At 39.3% G+C, this 21,496-nt stretch overlaps 1 protein-coding gene across 6 annotated transcripts in view; it reads left to right on the top strand.

Moving 5' to 3' along the window:
• The window catches only part of kcnq1.2 (potassium voltage-gated channel, KQT-like subfamily, member 1.2), a 289,633-nt gene that overhangs the window by 234,061 nt on the left and 34,076 nt on the right, over positions 1 to 21,496 (top strand). For 5 of the 6 annotated variants that reach the window (XM_054777781.1, XM_054777785.1, XM_054777782.1 and 2 more), the window contains one exon: positions 4,415 to 6,986. The exons of the other annotated variant lie outside the window; for it this stretch is intronic. In XM_054777781.1, coding sequence (XP_054633756.1) covers positions 4,415 to 4,561 — 147 coding nt within the window. In that variant the 3' untranslated portion in view covers positions 4,562 to 6,986. Of the gene's footprint in view, positions 1 to 4,414; positions 6,987 to 21,496 lie in introns of those variants that run through there. 6 annotated transcript variants of the gene reach the window in all.

Below are 21,496 nucleotides of genomic sequence, written 5' to 3'. Positions count from 1 at the left end.
CGTGCAGGATGTGTGGTCTACATAAATGTAGGGTTTGTTTTTTTTTCCCAGCAGGGCAGCACCCAACAGCTTTATGTAGCTCTGCATGCACTTTAAAGTGTTGCTACTCAGCTGTTGGTGTGGAAGTCATGTGTGCTACATTTGCTGTATTGTTCGTTGTTGACAACAGCGCTATTAATGCTAACTGAGCAATTTGCTCCTTACCGCTATTACAACATTGGTTCTGTGGCGGCTGTGTTGTGCTGTATCCTCAATACAAAATGGCCATGTGGTCAACTTTGTCACGCACTCCAGAATCATTATTAAAGTTTAAAAAATGAACCGCATTTGCGTTACAATTTCACTTCTAGTATCGATATTTATCAAGCCAAAAAATATATTTGTAAAAAATCAGGAATACAGTAGTAATAATAATAATAATAATAATAATACATTTAATGAATGTAGATTGAGCTTCTTTTTTCAGCAAAACAAACTCATATGAACCAACACAACTTGCAGTATTTTACATTTCATTTAAAATGATATACTGTATGTCTTTATTATTTTTTATTATTCTGTATATTATTTTAAAAATAATAATACTAGATTGGTGCTAGTGGTTAGCATGTTGGCCACACAGCCTGTGAGACCAGCGTTATTTAATGTTTTTTTTACTAAAAGCGACGTTTTAAAATTTTATTTTTAAATGGTGCCCTGCGATTGGCTGGCGACCAGTCCAGGGTGTACCCCGCCTGTCGCCCGAAGTCAGCTGGGATAGGCTCCAGCATACCCCCGCGACCCTAATGAGGAAGAAGCGGTATAGAAAATGGATGGATATTTTTAAATGGTATGTATGTTATTATTTTGGACCATTATGGACTATTTATAATATATTTTAGATGATATTTTTGAATGATGTGATATTTATTTTTTATTACATTTTTATTATTATTTGTTACAATTTTTTGACTAAAAGGGATGTTTTTGTTGCTGCTGTTGAGGTTCCTTTTTTAGCAACAGACTTACAAATTGAATGTAAAACAATATATATTTTTTACTTCATACTATTATAATCTTTATTATTTGTATACAGTATAATACCATTTTATATTCTATTTTTATTGTAGTATTTTTGTAACTCTTTTGTAATTATTATTATTATTTTTAATGAAGTTTCTGCTAAAATGATGTCTTTGTTGGAATTGTTGGATGTATTTTTTTAGCAACTGACTTTTTAAAACTTAATTTCAAAATAGTATGTGTTCTTATAATGTTTTATAATTATGTTTTAATTATTTGTATATAATTGTATTTTATTTATTTATTTCACATTTTATGTTTAATAATTTTGTACTATATTATATGTATTATATTGTTTTTTTTTTAAATACTTTTTTCATTATCATTTTTCATACATTTTCTGTTCTTTTTTGTAGCTGTTGTTGGGTTTATTTTTTTAGCAAATGACTTTTCTCATAATCTGGCTGTAAAAACAAATAGTTATTCTTTGATTCTGTGAATTAAAATAAAAAAATATTCATAGAATTGTTATTTATTCCATTATATCTATAGAATTATTTATTTTTTATTTTGGATTTTTTTTTATTATTTTAGATTAGATTTGGTAATGATATTATATATATTTTTAAATGTTATTTAAAAAATATAGAAATATATACATTTCTTATTCATTTTTGACTAAAAGTGATATTTTTGTTCCTGTTGTTGGGTTTCCTCTTTTAGCAACTGACTTTTTAATATTTTATTTAAAAATATGTATGTGTTTTTATAATATCTTATACATATTATTGTTTTTTTTAAATTATTTTTATGTACTTTTATTTATTTTATATTTTATATATATATATATATGTCTGTGTAGGCTCTCAGTCGTACAGGAGTTGTCCATCGAGGAAAAGGCTTCTTGAGACGAATGACGTCTCAAGAAGCCTTTTCCTCGACATATATATATATATATATATATATATATATTTTTTTTTTTTTGTATATTTATTATTTTATAATGTCTTTTCCTGTTTTTTCTTTTGTTGCTGTTGGGTTTATTTTTTTAGCAAATGACTTCTCATAATCTGTGGCTATAAAAACAAATAGTTCTTTTTTAAAATTTTTTTTTATCTGAATAAAATATATTGAAAAAAATATCTATTTTCGAAATTGCTTTTCTGGCATTGCAGTGTTGGCCAAAGTACGCGTAGTGCATTATAATTCATAGACAGTAATATAGTCATAGAACTCAAAGCCTTCAAATTGGTCTTCACGTTTGATTTTAGAAGGGACTTTGCAGTCAACATTAAAGAGTTTTGCCATCTTTTGTAAAAAAAAAAAAAAAACAGCAAAAAAAACCCTCATTCCTTTGTGTGGCTCATATTTCATATTTATGCGTCCTACTATAGCGATCGTATTTCAAGCAAAACTAATAGCTTCTAAACGTCCTGCTCTGCCATAAAAACGTCCGTCCCCTCAGATGCACACTCTAATAGGAGGGGGAGAAGAAGAAGCGATGAGGGTGGGGGGGGGGTCAGGCAATGAAACTGCCATTGATGTTAACAACGCCGCGGAGGCCGCAGAGCTGCGAGTCGTCCTCTCTTGCATCTGTCATTGCTGTGGCGTCCTCTGTCCTGCTCTTTCATGTGCTGTTTAAAAAGCGCCGTCTTTCATTCATTCTCCAAGCATACGCCGCTGTGAGTGTGTGTGTGTGTGTGTGTGTGTGTGTGTGTGTGTGTGTGTGTGTGTGCGTGTGTGTGTGTTGTACAAGCGCAGGGCGGACAAGATGAGGTAAAAGCGAGGCCAAAACCATAAAGTCTGCGGAAGCGCCTTTGAAGTTGACTTCTTTTTGTGTGCTTTTGTGTGTGCTAAGCAAACACAAAGACGCAGGGTGTGGACGTACGCATTTGCAGGTCAGCATGTTGACGTTCATGTGTGACAGGTGTTTGTGTACGGTCAAACACAAACAACATGGCCGACACGTTGCTATTTTACCACAGAAGCTTTTTGCCATCATTTAATTAATTAATTTATTTATTAACACTTGGTTTTTCCCCATCAAAATTCACAAAAAATGCTTAAACATCGGGAATTTTTTTTGTAATGAACCGGCGCAAATTTATTACTTTTTTTGTATGTGTGTATTATGGATTTTTGGTCACATTTTCTTAGATATTTCAGATGAAATTTAGACTTTTCTTGATCATTCAAAAACCAAGGATGAAGTGTTTTACAGCATAATTTCAGTGCATTTGAAAAAAACCTTTCCCCCCCCCCCCAAGAACACCAAAGAAAAACTAGTGGTTATTAATGTTGTAGGTTTTTCCTATGAAATCCTACTAATTCTCCATGGCAACTTTTTTTGAGGTATTCCAGCTTCCCGCTTATATTTTAGATTATATTTTTGATTTATTTATTTATCTTTATTTATTTTTGTTGTTTTATTATGATTATGATTATTATGATTTATTATGTGTTGTGAATTTTTATCTAAAAGAGATATTTTTGTTGCTGTTGTTGGGCTTCCTTTTTTAGCAACTGACGTTTTTAAATTGAATGTAAAATGACATATATGTTTTTTTATTATTTATTTTATATTACACTGCTCAAAAAAATTTGAGAACACTTGGAAAACACATCCGATCTAAACTGGGGGGAAAATGATGTTGAATATCTTTCCTGATAATAAGTGGGTGATGTATTAGTAACAAAATGATGCCACATCATTTGATAGAAATGAAAACGATCACCCTATAGAGGGGGGAAATCAAAGACACCCCAAAAATGAAAGTGAAAAAATGATGTAGCACACTGGTCCATTTGGCTAAAATGTCATTGTAGCAACTCCAAATGATTCTCAGTAGTTTGTGTGGCCCCCACATGCTTGTACGCATGGACCAGGGCATCAATGAGCTCCTGGACAGTCTGAGGAGCAACCTGGCGGCGCCGGATACGAGAACAAACAGATTTGGTTATGCTCCTGAACCGCATCGACAGGGAAGATAGATGATGAATGATGGGTATGCACAGCATATAAAGCAGTTGCCGCAACCCTCTGGAGAGTGAAAGTTAAGTTTGTGTGAAAGTGAAACTAAAGCTTGTGTGAGAGAGTGAGAACAACTCATCTTCTGCGTCTGCCTCTTCTCCCTTTATTTTTCCACTCTGATTGTGCTATGTGAGTGTGTGTGTGTGTCAAGAAGGCCGATTTATGCGAAGCTATTAGACTGGAAATGCACTGAGCTAATAGATTGACTCTAAAAGTGTAATAATAATATCTAACAGTCTGAAAAAGACGACTCGTCTTATATTCAGGTGGTGAGAGAGCTTTTCTTCCTGCCACGCCCACGCCCCGTTCTTCAGCGGCACAACGTTCATATGAATTTACTGTAGTGTATGTCTTATCTGTCTTTTGTCTTTCCCTCGTTAGGTCCATCAGATGGACCAGAAAATGGACTCGGTTCTGCGGATCCTCACGGAGCAGTTCCTGCCCAAACCGGAGCTGACGTCCAAGCCCTCCATCCGCAGGGTGACCATCCAGAAGCGCATGGGCATTAGCATCGACGAAGGACCCTGAGATGACGATAACATCGCCAAAGGACGCTAAGAAAGGAGCATGAGATCATCCAAACCATGACTCGGTCTTCCATACCCTTCTTTCCGAACAGCTTGGACATATTCCACACCAAGAGCAGGAATCATGGTGTGTCTTCTTATCCGAATCGATAGTTTTCTTTTCTGTTCCAGCAACATGGAGTCATTCCAGCTTCCAAAACCGCGACGTCGCTCTCATTTATTTCACCGTTCGGCCTCCTCATCACTCACGTCTGGCAATTTATGCGCCCCCCCCAATATTACTCCGCAGCTAACGAGCAAGCAATGAAAGCGCTGGCGTTCCCCCAAATGGGGGAGTCCAAATCGTGCTGCGTTTATCTTGGCATCTAGATTTAGAATGTGTTTGTTAGACGTGATCAAATGACACCAGGGAAATGGAATACCGCGCCCCGCGCTTGGGAGACCCAGTGTGCCCAATTAGTCATAAAAATGGATGCAGCAGGGACGTCCTGTTTTCGAATCTTTAGGGACTCTTCTTTAGAACTATTTTGCATATAAACACTTTGTCGTAAATCCGGACGATGCTGAAAATCTGGTTGGAATTACCCAAAATGCGGTCCAAGAGTGGATCAGTAATCCAGCAGGCGAACACGATCACGAAGAGTCAAACCAAATTGGCATTACCGGGTTTCACTCAACCTCCTTTTCCTTTTCTTAACCCTTTCACGACGGAATCAATGTTAAAAACGCCTACACAAGCAATGGCAATGTCGTCAAAAGTACAAAAAAAACGCAGTTTAATGTTCAAAGAAGTACTGGACAGACAGTAAACACGTGGTCGCATACTGTACTCAAATCATAGACGCCATTTCCTAATTAGCCACCGGATGTGTTATCCACTTAAAGGAAAACTGCACTTTTTGGGGGATTTTGCCCATCATCTACAATCCTGATGTGAGACGTGAAAACATGTGTCTTTCTCTGTTCGGTGTGTCTGAAAAATATAAAAACAGATAAGGACTAAGGACTCTCTTTTACTGCACGCGATGGGATCCACCTTTTCCGCCTATAAAGACACCTCCAAAAGACCACCAACAACGTTGTATGGTTTTGTATACATGCCGTGACCGTGTGGTAACAGGTACGTTCAGATGACATGTAATACTTACGCTATTTTGCGTATTTTCCTGCACTGACTTCCCATACAACCTCTGGCAAAAATGATGGAATCACCAGTCTCGGAGGATGTTCACTCAGTTGTTTCATTTTGGGGAAAAAAGGCAGACATGACGCAAAACTAAAATCATATCAAACGGCAACTGTCTCGCTTTAAGACACACTAAAAGAAATTAAGAAAGTCAGTAAGTTACTTTTTTTAGACCAAGCAGAGGGGAAAATGATGAAATCATGAAAAGCAAACAAACAAAAGAAGACTTTAGCAGACTGCCAGTGCTTTGTTGCACCACCGCTGGCTTTTATAGCAGCTCGCAGTCTCCGAGGCGCGGGCTCGAATGAGTGACAAACAGTACTCGTCATCAGTCGTCTCAATCACCTTTCTCTGAGTGCTGTTGCCAGATCAGCTTTGCAGGGTGGAGGCTTCTCATGGACCTCTTTCTTCAACTTCCACCACAGATTTTGTGCAAACTTGTGCATTTCGTGAAGATGTAATGGCAGCCATCTCCCCATACGAATCATCAATGACTGTGGAAATGTGCATGTTTTCCGCAGGCAGGCGTCTTCATGAATCTCACTGGAACGACACTGCCCACTTACCCAAAGCAGATCTGCAATTCATCACTGAATATGTCTTTCATCCAGTCATCCACAGTCCACAAATGCTCCTCCTCAGCCCGTTGTAACCTTGGTTTTCCGTTTAGGCGTTAATGATGCCTTTCGTTTGGCTTTTCTGAAGGTGAATCCCATTTCCTGTCGGCGCTTTCTTACAGTTCGGTCACAGACGCTGACTCCATGTTCCTCCCAATTATTCCTCCTTTGTTTTGCTGTGCATTTTCTGTTTTCAAGACACATTTCTTTAAGTTTCTGTCTTGACGCTTGGTCTACCAGTATGCTTGCCCCGTGTTGTTTGTACGTGGTAGCACATTTTAGACGCAGCTGACTGGGAACAAGCAACATATTTGACAACATGGTGTGACGATTTACCTTCTTTAAGAAGTTTGATCATCCTTTCCTTTGTTTCAAGTGACATCTCTCGTGTTGGAGCCGGGATTCATGTCAGTCCACTCGGTGCCGCAGCTCTCCAAGATGCGATCCCTCCTTTTTAACTGCAAACTCACCAGCACATCCTATCTGATGCAGGTGTTAGTTTTGGGAATGAAAATTTACAGGGCGTCTGTGTAGGCTCTCAGTCGTACAGGAGTTGTCCATCGAGGAAAAGGCTTCTTGAGACATCATCTGTACTTTTGTACGTTTCGCTCCTCATCCAAAGAGCTTCGTCAGCGAACTAATAAGTGCTGGTAGCTTAGGCCTTAAGTACAGTAAGAGTGGATGGAATTGGTGTGCCAACACCCTCCTTCTATTGGTTCCTTACACTAAGCCTGGACGGAGTAGTGGTCTAACCCTCTCCTGCTATTAGCACCTCCGATAAAAGGGAAGTGTCGCTCCCTGAGTTGGGTATGAACGACTCTGATACTGGCTCGTTAGCATCTATTGTTCTGGCTCGGCCCTGGCTTCACCTCATTTGCAAGACTAAGAGCTGTGGGTTTCGGTCTCAGTAACCTGCTGAACACAGGGTCCAAATTAAACCTCAAACCACCATTCCGATTCAATGATGGGTTCTGTTGTTTGACAAAAATAGCTTTCTTTACTCCTCTTTCAAACCATCTGTTTTCTTTGGCCAAAATCTTTACCTCGCTGTCCTCAAAAGAGTGATTGGTAGCTTTAAGGTGTAGATGTACTGCTGATTGAGGACCACTAGAATTGTCGCTGCAATGTTGATAAAGCCTTTTTTGGAGCATTTGCTTAGTTTCCCCAATGTAGTGCTCTTTGCATTCCTCATCTTTACAGTGGATGGAATAGACCACATTGCTCTGTTTTTGGTTTGGAGCCTTGTCTTTAGGATGCACTAATTTTTGTCTCAGAGTATTTACTGGTTTGAAATAGGTAGGAATTTTGTGTTGCCATAAGATCCTCTGGAGTTTTTCAGAGACCCCCGCTACATAAGGGACTACCACTCCTCTCCTTTTTGCTTCTGTGGGCTTTTGGGTTTCTTTCCCTACGCTCTTGTTTTGACATTTGTTCAAAGCCCACCGCGGGTACCCACAGGTTGAGAGCGCTCTCTGGACGCTCTCAACTCTGGACTAACGAGCCAGTATCAGAGTCGTTCATACCCAACTCAGGGAGCGACACTTCCCTTTTATCGGAGGTGTTAATAGCGGGAGAGGATTAGACCACTACTCCGCCCAGGCTTAGTGTAAGGAACCAATAGGAGGAGGGTGTTGGCACACCAATTCCGCCCACTCTTACTGTATTTAAGGCCTAGGCTACCAGCACTTATTAGTTCGCTGACGAAGCTCTTCGGATGAGGAGCGAAACGTCCGACACCTTCTTCACAGAAGTACAGATGACGTCTCAAGAAGCCTTTTCCTCGAAAATTTACAGGGCGATTCCATCATTTCTTCCTCAGAATTGAGTGATTCCATCATTTTTTTTACCCCTCTGCTTGGTCTATTTTTTTTCTCTCTTCTTCAGTTACTTTTAGTGTTTCTTAAACCCGGAAAGTAGCCATTTGACACGGCTCTAGTTTTGTGTTTTGCTTTTTATCTACAAAATGAAACAACTGAGTGAACATCCTCCGAGGCTGGTGATTCCATCATTTTTGGAGCAGCGCAGAAACGAACACCGACACTTAGCAATAACTTAACAAACTCAACAATAAAAGCACAACAGTGACTGGCGGCATCTGGAATATGTAGCCTTACCTTTTGGTAATGGTCTGTGGTCTGTTGGTGTGTTTCCGGTGTTGAGCGTGTGCTAGCCTGCAGGTGTTCGCTCCACAATGTTGTGTGTGTACGGTGGAGCCAATGCGTTGTTTCTCTGCATTTGCTTTTTATTTTGTTTTAAATTCTTGTTTCACTTGACACATATTGCGGTAGAGTAGGGGTGTAACGGCAGAGGGTCGTCGCGGTTCGGTGTGTACCCGGGTTTTAAGGTCATTTACGCAAAACAAAAAACTGCTCAGGCATTTGTGATTTTTACTGAGAGCAGGAACAATGTGATTATAAAAATAAGAATAATAAGAATAAAAATAATTTAAAATACAAGTGCAACAGAAAAAGGGTTTAAAGAGTGTGAATAGTTATTTTATTTTTATTTATTTAAAAATGAATAAATGACTAAAATATATATTTTTTTAAGTTTAAAGAATGACAATGATTGGTTTATTTTTTTATTTAAAAAAAATTAAAAAATGAATACAAACTATATAAATAATGAATTGATAAGTAAATAATAAAAAGACAAGCTCAGCATTAAAAGTTTGAAGAGTGTGAATGATTTTGTATTTTTATTTATTTAAAAATCAATACTAAAATAAAAAAAAGTGATTAATTAAATAACAAGTGCAACAGTAAGAAGAGTGTCAATTTTGTATTTATTTAAGAATAAATAAACATAAAACAAATAAATAAATAAGAGTACAAGTTTGGAAAATGTCAATGATTATTTTGAATAATGTAAATAAGTAATACTAATAAATATGAACTAAATAAATAATGAATAAATAATACATTAATTAATGAATTAAAAATGACAATTGCCTTCCTACGAGTTTGAAAAGTGTGAATGATTGTTTTATTTTTATTTATTTTTAAATCCAATGAAGATATATTTTTTTATAAATAAAAAGGCAAGTGCAACAGTGAGAGCTTAAAGAGTGTTCATGATTCTTTTATTTTTACTCGATGACATGTCCTTCTTGGCTGAAGTGTCCTGTTAGTAGTTCCAGCTTGTCGCTGAACAACGGTAACACACTGCTTTTGTTCTTATGCGCTTGTCTTTTTACGTGTTTCGCCGGGAAGGCCCAGTGTTCCCAAACGACAGAAGAGGGTTTTCGAGCTCTGGCTTCTCCTTGGCGCTATCACTAGCCATGCCTCCTGCTGGGCTGCACTGTATTTGTTTACGAAGTAGACGCGTGACGAAAGTGTACCGCGGGTACGCCTCTGTACCATACTGAAAATGATATTATGAATACATGTGCCGTTACACCCCTATTATAGATGTTATTTTTACCAAGCATACATTGTTTTTTGGAGGCAAAGTGATACAAATCAATATATATGATTTCATATTATTGGAAAGTACATGAGGGAACCATACTGTGGTTTGTTCCACTTCTGCACGTAAGGCCCGATGTACTCTACATTATGTATAACCCACACATAAGCACCAGCTTGTCTCCCATTTGATTTATCTCCTGATGTTGAAATGTCGCTTGCATTTTTAAAGAGAACCTAGCATCTCGGACACACCATCGGTCAGCCTCTGTGTCTGCTCTGGTGTACACGTTTGTACGAGATGTAAATAGAGACATTGCCTTATTGTACTGTATTTATTATCATGTGGAAACATCGCAGCTGGAACCAGTCTGCATTCTGGGCAGTGATGAGAAACGCAGAGAGCGAGGCTCCTGTGTGCTGCAGATGGATGGAAATGATTGTAAATGATACTCACGCACACCCTCTGCATTGGAGCTCTACTGTAAATAATAAAGTCCATTTCATTACTTCCGTGATTTGCTTCCATCCGAGGGTGAAACTTGTCACGGCTTTTCCATTTTTTAACCCCTTCTGCTGCTGCTTTCATGCCAGTGCCGGGGTTTTACGCCTACCCCTGTTCGCCTGCGTAGGTGTGTTGTACGTTTGTTGAGATTCTAATGATATACAGCATTCCCGGATACAATTTTTCGTACGGCCGGAAAATGTGGACTCTGTGTCAACGTTGCGCTTTTGTAGTTTTTTTTCTGTCTTTATTTTACAAACAATCATGACAAAATGGTCTTGAAAGACAAGATGCAGTGTCAGGAAGCTATGGAGCTTTGTTTGCATCCAGCCAAGCGAAGACTCGGACCAAGTGTGGCCAAGGAGCTCCAAATGCAACACCTTTGGAACGCCTCATCCTAACTTTAGGAAAACTCATACAGTACACTTATACACTAATCACTGGTTTACCGCTGTTAATTGGTTCCAGACCCAACTGTGATATTTTATACATATATGTGTGTATGTATGTACATATGTATGTACAGTATGTATGTATGTATGTATGTATGTATGTATGTATGTATGTATGTATGTATGTGTGTATGTATGTATGTATGTACAGTATGTATGTATGTATGTATGTATGTATGTATGTATGTATGTACAGTATGTATGTATGTATGTATGTATGTATGTATGTACAGTACGTACAGTATGTATGTATGTATGTATGTATGTATGTATGTACAGTACGTACAGTATGTATGTATGTATGTATGTATGTATGTATGTACAGTACGTACAGTATGTATGTATGTATGTATGTATGTATGTATGTACAGTATGTACAGTATGTATGTATGTATGTATGTATGTATGTATGTATGTGTCTATACAGTGGTGTGAAAAGGTGTTTGCCCCCTTCCTGATTTCTTTTTTTGTTGTAGGCTTGTCACACTTACATGTTTCAAACACTTTTTCACACCACTGTGAAATATGTGTATTTATACATTTACACGGGCACACGGTGTCAGGAAATCGGGAAGATCTGGGTTTGAATCTCCGTTTGGGCATCTGTGTGTGTGCGTGTGTGGGTTTTCTCCGGGTACTCCGGTTTCCTCCCACATTCCAAAAACATGCATGTTAGGTTAATTGGAGACTCTAAATTGTCCATAGGTATGAATGTGAGTATGAATGGTTGTTTGTCTATATGTGCCCTGCCGTTGGCTGGCGACCAGTCCAGGGTGTACCCCACCTCTCGCCAAAAAAGTCAGCTGGGATAGGCTCCAGCATACCCCCGTAATCCTAGTGAGGACAAGCGGAATAGAAAATCGATGGATGGATGGATACATATACACACACACATATATACATTATATAATACTACTGTAAATGAGAGCATAGAAACTTGTTTACAACCTTCTAAATACAGTTTTTAACATTATTAGAGCCCTCTAGACATGAAATAACACCCCTATAGTCACCTTTACACTATTTTTTAATTTAAAAAAAGGAAAGTGTTATAGTTTAAAATAGCCCAAGGCCCTGCGTTCAAGAACTTACCAAACCTTTTGAGGCATCCAGAAAATCCTGAATTTTAAGGGGTTAACTAACAATAATCAAGCCCAACTCCTTACTTGATTTCCTGTCACACAAAACGGGAAGAGAGAGGAAAAAAGAACACTTCCTCCAATATTCCATATCCCCCCTTTGGTTCTCATGTTACCACTCTATTATATTTGCCTTCAAAGGCCAAAGAATACTGAGGATGTACCAAAATCAGCATGGGGGAGAGCAGGGAGAGAAGGGAGGGTTAGTTCATCCCAGTGGGAAATCGCAGAGGAAGGGGTGAAGCCGGAGGAGGAGGATGGCGGGAGTGTAAGTGAGCTGGGCTAAGAGAGGCGAGAGGAGCGCAAAGCCATTTCCAATTAGCCGGAGAGACGATACGAGGCGGGGTGGGTTGAGGGTGTGTGTGTGTGTGTGTGTGTGGGGGGGGGGGGGGGGGGGGGGGGCACCCACCTCTGGTTTCCATCAGCACTGGGGGAGAGAAAGAGAAAGGAGGTGAGATGGGAGCGCCACCTCCGTCTGCAGAGGACGCTCAGAGCTGCCCTATGCTCGGCTTTCATGTCAAGACGAGGCAGACAGACAGAGAACGACTTCAAAAGACAGTTTGATCTCCACGGAAAGACAACATGACGGCTCGTTGCACACCCCGCAAGACCACAAACACATCCCACACTGTACTGTGTGTGCGTGAATGGACCGACGGATGCACAGATTACATGCATGCTTTGTATGTGAACGGACCAACAGGATTTACACTATATATGTGACTGGATGGACAGACTTGTATTTGTGTGAAAGGCAATAAACAGACTGATTTTCACGTTGCATCTAGCATATGAGCATATGTGAATGGACAGACGGTATTTCCATCATGAATGTCCACATACAGTAGATATTTACTGTATATCGCGTGTATAGACAAATTGATGTTTACATCAGGTGTGTATGGGAATGAACCGACAAATTTTGTCTATGTGTGTGAATGGACAAAATGATGTGTGTATATGAGTGGACAGACAGTATTAAGATGTGTGCATATGAATAAAGTAAATGACAACATGATGCTTACATCATGCGTATGTGGATGAAAAGGCAGATGCAAATATACCGGTAACTGTTTCCATTAAGTGTGTACAGTACGTAAATGGACAGACACTGCGTACATTATGTGTGCATCTAAATTGACAGATGCACGTGATCTGTGTATGCGAATGGACGTACACTGTGTACATTATTTGTACATGTGCATGGACAGACGCTACTTATATGATGTGCGTATATGAACAGACAGACACTGCTTACATTATGTGTGTATGGTACGGAACAAACATCCTGTATGTGAATGGACAGACAGAGGCTTCCATTTTTTAAGCATTTGATGTGTTCTATCGCTCTGTCGTTTCAATCCGCATAGTCTGTGAATGGACAGACAAATATCAAATGTAAATAGTCATTATGTGTATAGTATATGTGAACGGACAGACTTTGTGAGTGTGTGAGTCGAGAGACAAATACGACACATTCATGATGTGTATATGTGAATGGACAGACAGATGTTCAAATTGTGTGCGTATGTGAATGTACAAACAGATATTGTATATGGACGGATAGACACTGCTTACATTGTGTGTGTATGTGAATGGACAGACAAAGGCTTACATAGTACATCAATTATGTGCATATGAATGGACAGACAAGTATGTAATGTGACAGTCACGTCTGCAGTATATGTGAATGGACACATGGATGTACTGTATGTGAATGGAGAGGCAAATATGCAACATGACATTCTTATGTATATACTGTATGTGTATGGACAGACAGATGTTCACAGTGTGTGTATGTGAATGGACATACAATATGCACATTATTTACATATGTGCATGGAGCGACACAATTTACATGTGTGTATATGAATGGACAGACAACTTACGCTATGTGTGTATGCCTCGGTAGAGACTACGTTATGCGTGTATGTGAATGGACAAACAGGATGACATCATACATTAATTACATGCATATATGAATGGACAGACAATATGACATCGTCATTATGTGTGCAGTATATGTGAACGGACAGACGCATGTTCACATTGTGCGAGTATGTGAATGGAGAGACAAATACTCGACGTGAAATATTCGTTGTATGTGTATGGACCGACGATTGCTCACATTCTGCGAGTGATGGAACATACAGACAGATACCGTATAAGAATGGACAGACACTGCTTACATTGTGTGTGTTTGTGAATGGACCTACATTTGTTGCATATGTGCATGGACAGAACCTATTTACATGATGTGTGTATGTGAATGGACAGACACAAAGACCACATGCTCACATTGTGTGAGTATGTGACTGGATAGACAAGTATGTGATGTGACAAACATACAGTGGCCTTTAAGGGGGAAAAAGTCATCTTTTTTGGCAAAGTGCGCAGAGTTCCAGATTATTAAAAGCGTTTAAAAAAAGCAAGCAAACAAAAAACAGTTTTTGCTTTTGAAGAGGCTTGCATCCGCATGCAAAAAGGCGGCTGCAGGGACCAAGTGACAGAAAACGTCGGGCCGTGAATCAGACGGCAGCGACTATAAGGAGCGACGGCAGTGCTTTGTAAAGCAACAGTGTGCTCCTCAAGACCGGCAGGCCTTTCTCATTAGCGTCAGTCGTGTTACACAATATATAAAACGCCAAATCACACTGATGACACTTGGAGAGCGTGGGCGCTCTGCCAAGGCCAACAAGCCTCCCGATTGTTTGGGAGCAAAAAAAACAAAAAAACAAACTCTTCAGCAAAGCGCAGATACAAACGCTGCTGTTGAACAAAGTGGAGCATTTAGCCGCGAAAGCGCCAGCTATGGATACCACATGTCTCCGCGGGCCGAGCGGGGTGAATATCAGCCCCGCCAGGTGGAGGCAAAATGAACCCTAAACGGACGTGAATGTTGCCCCCCTGTCTGGGTGTGCGTGAGTGAGCCTTTTGTTTGTCCCCATGCTGATAATGTGCTGTGTGCACGGTTAATGAAGCCCAATTTGATGACATCATTTTCCTAATTATGCTGACAACCTCGTTTGTTATTTGACGCGCTGGCAACACTCCCAGACGCCGGAGCAAGAGTGTTAATTGGGCGATGTTGTGGGAGCTGTTTCTCATATTTTGGTTACCTGTTGACGCCACAGGAAAAGGGACAAACCACAAGAGTCAGCGCTCGGTATGATTTATCTTATGTAATTCTTATATATCATTGCGTTGTTTATTTTTATGATAAATATTATTTTATTTCATAATAATAACTTAAATGTTGATGGGCGTGCCACCTGTTGAAGCATGCTAACAGCGAGCATGGTAACTTTTGGCACGTTAGCTTTGTAGCTATTTTACTCATGCCCGAATGTAAATACGTACATACAGGGTACATGTCATGGTGTTACTTTCGGCCCTGCTGTCTTGCTAGGTGCTAACATGCTAACTGTTAGCATGAAAATGCAACTATATACAAGGCATGACGTAGGGACATTCTAGAACTGCTCTGGAACTTTTGCTACTTAACATGCAAACTGTTAGCAAGATAGCATTTTAGCTATTTTACTCAAAATGTCAAAATGCTAGTTTGCACATGGCATGACGTAGGCACACTATAAAAATGCTAACAGCATGCCAGCAAACGCCAGGCCGGAGGCCCATTAAAATTTGGTTATTTGGCAGACCACACCAAACAACCTACCGTACAAATGCACTTAAATCCTACACTTTTATCCCGAAAATGTTTATACTACACGCAAACAGTACATTTTAATGGGCCTGGCACCCCCCAACATGGCAACTGCATGGGCCCAGCTGCGCGAGTGTGGCCTGTCACCTGTCTGCTGGGGCCCAGCAATGCTACATGATAGCAGATAGCAACCAACAGGTGCCCCCACCCGCTCCCCCTCCCTCCCCCACATTGCCAAGCAGCAGCTGATGTCCAGCACTTATGTCGTACCCGAAAATAGCTGGATCGACAGTTGCTGGGGAGACAGTTGTCCGCCCACCTGCCCTCATGGCCTCATGTGATTTTTTAAAAATATATTATATATTTATATTATTTATATAAATATAAACTATATCAATATAAAATAAATGTCTTGTTAAATATAAAATGAAATTAATATCATCGAAATAAAATACATGCAATTAATAAATGAATGTTATTAAATATGTTATATAAAATATAACAATAATACTTTATTCATCCAAAAATAAACCTATCAATAAAATAGATAAATATGAATATAATATTGAACAGTACGTAGATGGAGAATAGAGCAAATGTGGAATGACAAACTCGGGAATGAGAAAAGTGCATCTGACAAACTGCAACGTCCACAAACCCAAGAAAGCACCAGACTTCAAGGAAAACTGCACTTTCTTTTTAAATTTTGCCCACACATCTTTCTCTTTTTTGTGCGTTCTAAAGATATAAAAACAGCTAAAAGGAGGCAGCTAAGAATACACATAACGGGACACATAAATCCTTCCAGAAAAAATGCGTCATTGTTATTATTATTGTTATCCCGAAGAACTACTTCACCTGCGTAGTGACACCTCGCCACACCACAGCGGCTAGCTACTAGTCGGCTAGCGACCAGCTTCACCACACACTCGCCCGCAGCACGACAGCGCCTCAGGCCACTAACGAAAGGTAACGCTACATATTGCAGCTGCCGCCACTGCTCTTGTGTTTGTGTTTTTTTTTAGTTTGGAAAAGTTAATGCTAGTGTTAATGTAGCGCTCCTTTCTATGTTTCTATGAGAAATCAATGCGCCCAGGAAGGAATAAGAATTACTTGTTATCATGAATGTACATAAAACCATAAAACCTCGTTGGAGGTTTTTGGAGGCACATCAGAAATCTGGATGATGGGCAAAATTCCCCCCCAAAAAGTGCAGTTTTCCTTGGAGGAAGCAGGACTGGAGTGCCAACTGCAAAATCTACATCAAATGAAATGGAGAACCCAACCCGGTGAGCAGACCACAACAGTGCACGGCAGCCAAGAGCAGCAAGACAAGACCTCTAATGGTCCTGTACATGACGCCCGGTCTTGCAAAGCCCTACCCACAGGGAAGAGGGACTGTTTTTTGGTTTTAGGGTGCTTAGAGGCGATGGTTGGCTTTCTAGGTCAAATACTGGGGACTTTTACCCCAGACAGGGAGAACATTCCGGTCTGGGAAGGACTTCATAGGCATGCTGGCTGGCACGGAGGACAGCTGCACCACAGAGCTCATATTGTAGAAGCATGGACACACGCTCGGATTATTTTTACACATATGCTCATTTAGTGGAGAAATACGGAAGTGAAACAACAAAAGATGTCTCACCATTGTGTTGAAAATGGGCAGTTGTGCGCAAGAGCTTTTCATTGTTATTACAACGCACGCTGCGTTCGCAGGAAATGACGTCACCGGAGCTTCAGAGCAAGACCTTTTTAGGACACGATGGACAGTGTGACTTTTTTTGGACACGAGGAATAAGAAAGAAAATTCATGAATTGGAGAAAAAAGTTAACATTTTAGGAGTAGAAAAAAAAATTGCAATAAGACAGGAAAAATGTCATCATTTTACTAGAAAAAAATGTGAAATTCCTCATGAAACAAAGTCGGAATATTCCAAGAAAAAATATGCTGTATTACAAGAAAAGATGGAATGTACGAAAAATGTCATGAATTTGAGGACACAATGTTTTTCTTAACAATGATGGGATTTTTTGTTTTTTTAGAACATAATGCACACTGGGACTTTTTATAACACAAGTGTGTTAAAGAGAAAAAAAAATCAGGAATTTGAAAAAAAAAAAAAAAAAGTAAGAATTCAAGGAGAAAATAAAATCATAATGTTCCAAGAAAAAAGTTGCAAAAAAAAACTAAAATAAATTGACAAAAATGCAACAAAAACGCCAGAATTTTACAAGAAAAAAAAATGTAATTCCTCATGAAAATGTTGTCCTACCACGAGAAAAAAGTCTCTTTTTTCCAGGAAAAGAGCTGTAATATCACAAGAAAAAAAAGTTTAAATATTGCAAGAAAAAAGCTGAAACATTCCAAGAAAAAAGATGTGGTATTACAGGAAAAAAAAAGATGGAATATAAGAAAGTTTTCAGACATTTGAGAAAACCACATTTCTGTTAATGATGACTTTTTTTTTTAGGACATGACCTGTACAGCATGGGCCGCACGGTGGCCGAGTGGTTAGCATGTTGGCCACACAGTCAGGAGAGCTCCGCTTGGGCATCTCTGTGTGGAGTTTGCATGTTCTCCCCGTGCGTGTGTGGGTCTTCATTGTCCATACCCACGCATGTGCCCAGTCCAGGGCGTACCCTCAGCTGGCGAGAGGCTCCAGCATGCCTGCGATCCTAGTGAGGATAAGCAGCATGGATGCATGGATGCATGGATGGATGCATGGATGGATGCATGGATGCATGGATGCGTGGATGGATGGATGCATGGATGCATGGATGGATGGATGGATGCATGGATGGATGGATGCATGGATGGATGGATGGATGCATGGATGGATGGATGGATGGATGCATGGATGGATGGATGGATGGATGGATGCATGGATGCGTGGATGGATGGATGCATGGATGCATGGATGGATGGATGCATGGATGGATGGATGGATGGATGGATGCATGGATGGATGGATGCATGGATGGATGGATGGATGGATGGATGGATGCATGAATGCATGGATGGATGATGGATGGATGGATGGATGGATGGATGGATGGATGCATGGATGGATGGATGCATGGATGGATGGATGGATGCATGGATGCATGGATGGATGCATGGATGCATGGATGCATGGATGCATGGATGGATGGATGGATGCATGAATGCATGGATGGATGGATGGATGGATGCATGGATGGATGGATGGATGAATGGATGCATGAATGGATGGATGGATGCATGAATGCATGAATGCATGGATGGATGGATGGATGGATGGATGGATGGATGATGGATGGATGCATGAATGCATGGATGGATGGATGGATGGATGGATGCCTGAATGCATGGATGGATGCATGAATGCAAGGATGGATGGATGGATGGATGGATGGATGGATGCATGGATGGATGGATGGATGCATGGATGGATGGATGCATGGATGGATGGATGGATGCATGAATGCATGGATGGATGGATGGATGGATGGATGGATGGATGGATGGATGGATGCATGGATGGATGCATGGATGGATGCATGGATGCATGGATGGATGGATGGATGGATGAATGGATGGATGGATGGATGGATGGATGGATGGATGGATGGATGGATGGATGAATGGATGCATGGATGCATGGATGGATGGATGGATGCATGAATGCATGGATGGATGGATGGATGGATGGATGGATGGATGGATGGATGGATGGATGGATGGATGGATGCATGAATGCATGGATGGATGGATGGATACAAAAGGGCCTGTTTCGGGGACCACAAAATGGGTCAACAATTTAAAGCTGTTGTGCATAAATGGAGGTTGATCAAGCCTTGGCAGTTGCTAAAAGAAATTAGCAGAAATTCCAGAAAAATGTCAGAATTTTAAAAGAAAAATAAATTGTAATTCTTCATCAAACAAAGTTGTAATATTACAAAAAAAATAAGTCAATTTTTGGGGAGAAAAGAACTGCAAAGTCACAAGAAAAGAGTTTAAATATCGCAAGAAAAAAGTTGTAGTGTTGCAAGACAAAAGATGTGGCGATGTGGTTAGGAGAAAAACATTTCATGAATTTTAGAAAACAGCGTTTTCGTCAATGATGGAAGGTTTTTAGGTTTTTTAAGGAGTATAAATATAAAAAAATGTTCAAGAAAAAAGTTGTAATAGCTCAAAAAAAAAATCGAAAAGAATTTTGCAATAATACAAGAAAAATGTCATCATTTTACAAGAAAAAGAAATTCCTCATGAAACAAAGCTGTCATTAGGGACGCTCCAATCCATCAGCCACTGATTAGTGTCGTCCGATTTCCGTAAAAAACACATGATCGGCATACGCCGATAAATAAGTGCGACGGCGACGCGACACTTCATGTCATGACAACACAAACGTGACATGAGCGTGCATGTGTGCTGTGTCACGTAGGGTTGACAACACACGTCTTGAGCCGACAAGGGACGCACTTTGTCCCGTATTGCCGCCAGAATCCAAACCAGCATGTAAAACCTCCATGGTTTCAGTTTGACAGCTTATTGACCTTTTGGTGCCTGACTTTTCTTGCTTTTTTTTTTTTTTTTTTACACGCTTTGCCTAGCTGTCACTGGCGGTAGCTAGCTAGCTGGTAACAGAAGAAAAAAAATGTCCTAAACATTTATAAGTATAAGAAAAAAAAATCTTGATTTTACAAGAAAAAAGTTGCAATATCTCAAAAAAATTAATCTAAAAAATATGCAATAATAAAAAAAAATAATTTCACAAGAAAAAAAATGAGTAACTCAAAGTTGTAATAAAGTTTTAATATTACAAGAAAAAAGTTGTTTTATCCCAACCTGTCCTAAAAAACAGTTTGGATAAGGGTCACATGTTAGGGTTTGGATTGGGTTTAGGGTTAGGGTTAGCGTTGGGGTTATGGGTTAGGTTAGAGGGTTAGTTTTGCTATCACTATATGACACTGGCATGGATAGTTGAATAAATATACTTATTGGTAGTAAATTATTATTTTCGGACCAATTTAGAGAAATTTGATAATTTTTCCCAGCACAGTGGTTGGGAATTACTGGGTTAGGGATTGCATAAGGTTAACCAAAGAATCGAGGTTAGGTTTGAAGTTGCTGGTCACTCAGTTGGAAAATTGTTTTTCCCATTGAGCTGCATAATAAACGTGTTAGGGCCACGTAGAAAAATAAATCTGAGATTTCGAGAAAAAAGTTCTAAATTTACGAGAAAAAGTCTTAGATTTACAAGAATAAAGTTGTAAATTTATGTGAAAAAAAGTAATATTACGCGAAAAAAAGACGGAAATTTACGAGAATAAAGTCATACATTTACGAGAAAAAAAAGTCCTACATTTATGAGAAAAAGTCTTAGAGTAACAAGAATAAAGTCGTAAATTTACGAGAAAAAAAGTAATATTAAAAGAATAAAGTCAGAAAATTTACGAAAATAGTCATACATTTACGAGAAAAAAAAGTCCTACATTTACGAGAAAAAGTTTTAGATTAACAAGAATAAAGTCGTACATTTACGAGAAAAAAAGTAATATTAAAAGAATAAAGTCAGAAAATTTACGAGAATAGTCATACATTTACGAGAAAAAAAAGTCCTACATTTACAAGAAAAAGTCTTAGATTTACAAGAATAAAGTCGTAAATTTACGAGAAAAAAAGTAACATTACAGGAATAAAGTTGTAATATTACGTGTCATACATGTCAGAAGGAAAAAGAACATAGCGCTCCTCTTGCTTCAGGCGAGCTTTTATTTATTAAATGGCGCAAAACAGAGCAGTTGGGCATTTAGCATTTAGATTAGCATGGCTAGCCCTTCTCACTTCCGCCCCCTCCACCAAAGGTCACATAAGTCCCCCCTTTTCATAACTGTCTCAGGCGATGCCTGTAGCATAAAGTTACGAGGTTTTTCTTGTAAATTTACAACTTTATTCTGGTAACATTACGAGTTTTTCG

Source organism: Dunckerocampus dactyliophorus, chromosome 5, assembly GCF_027744805.1.
Source record: "Dunckerocampus dactyliophorus isolate RoL2022-P2 chromosome 5, RoL_Ddac_1.1, whole genome shotgun sequence".
Lineage (NCBI taxonomy): Eukaryota > Metazoa > Chordata > Actinopteri > Syngnathiformes > Syngnathidae > Dunckerocampus > Dunckerocampus dactyliophorus.
The sequence above is the reverse complement of the archived record's forward strand: the minus strand, read 5'-3'. Positions and strand labels throughout refer to the sequence as shown.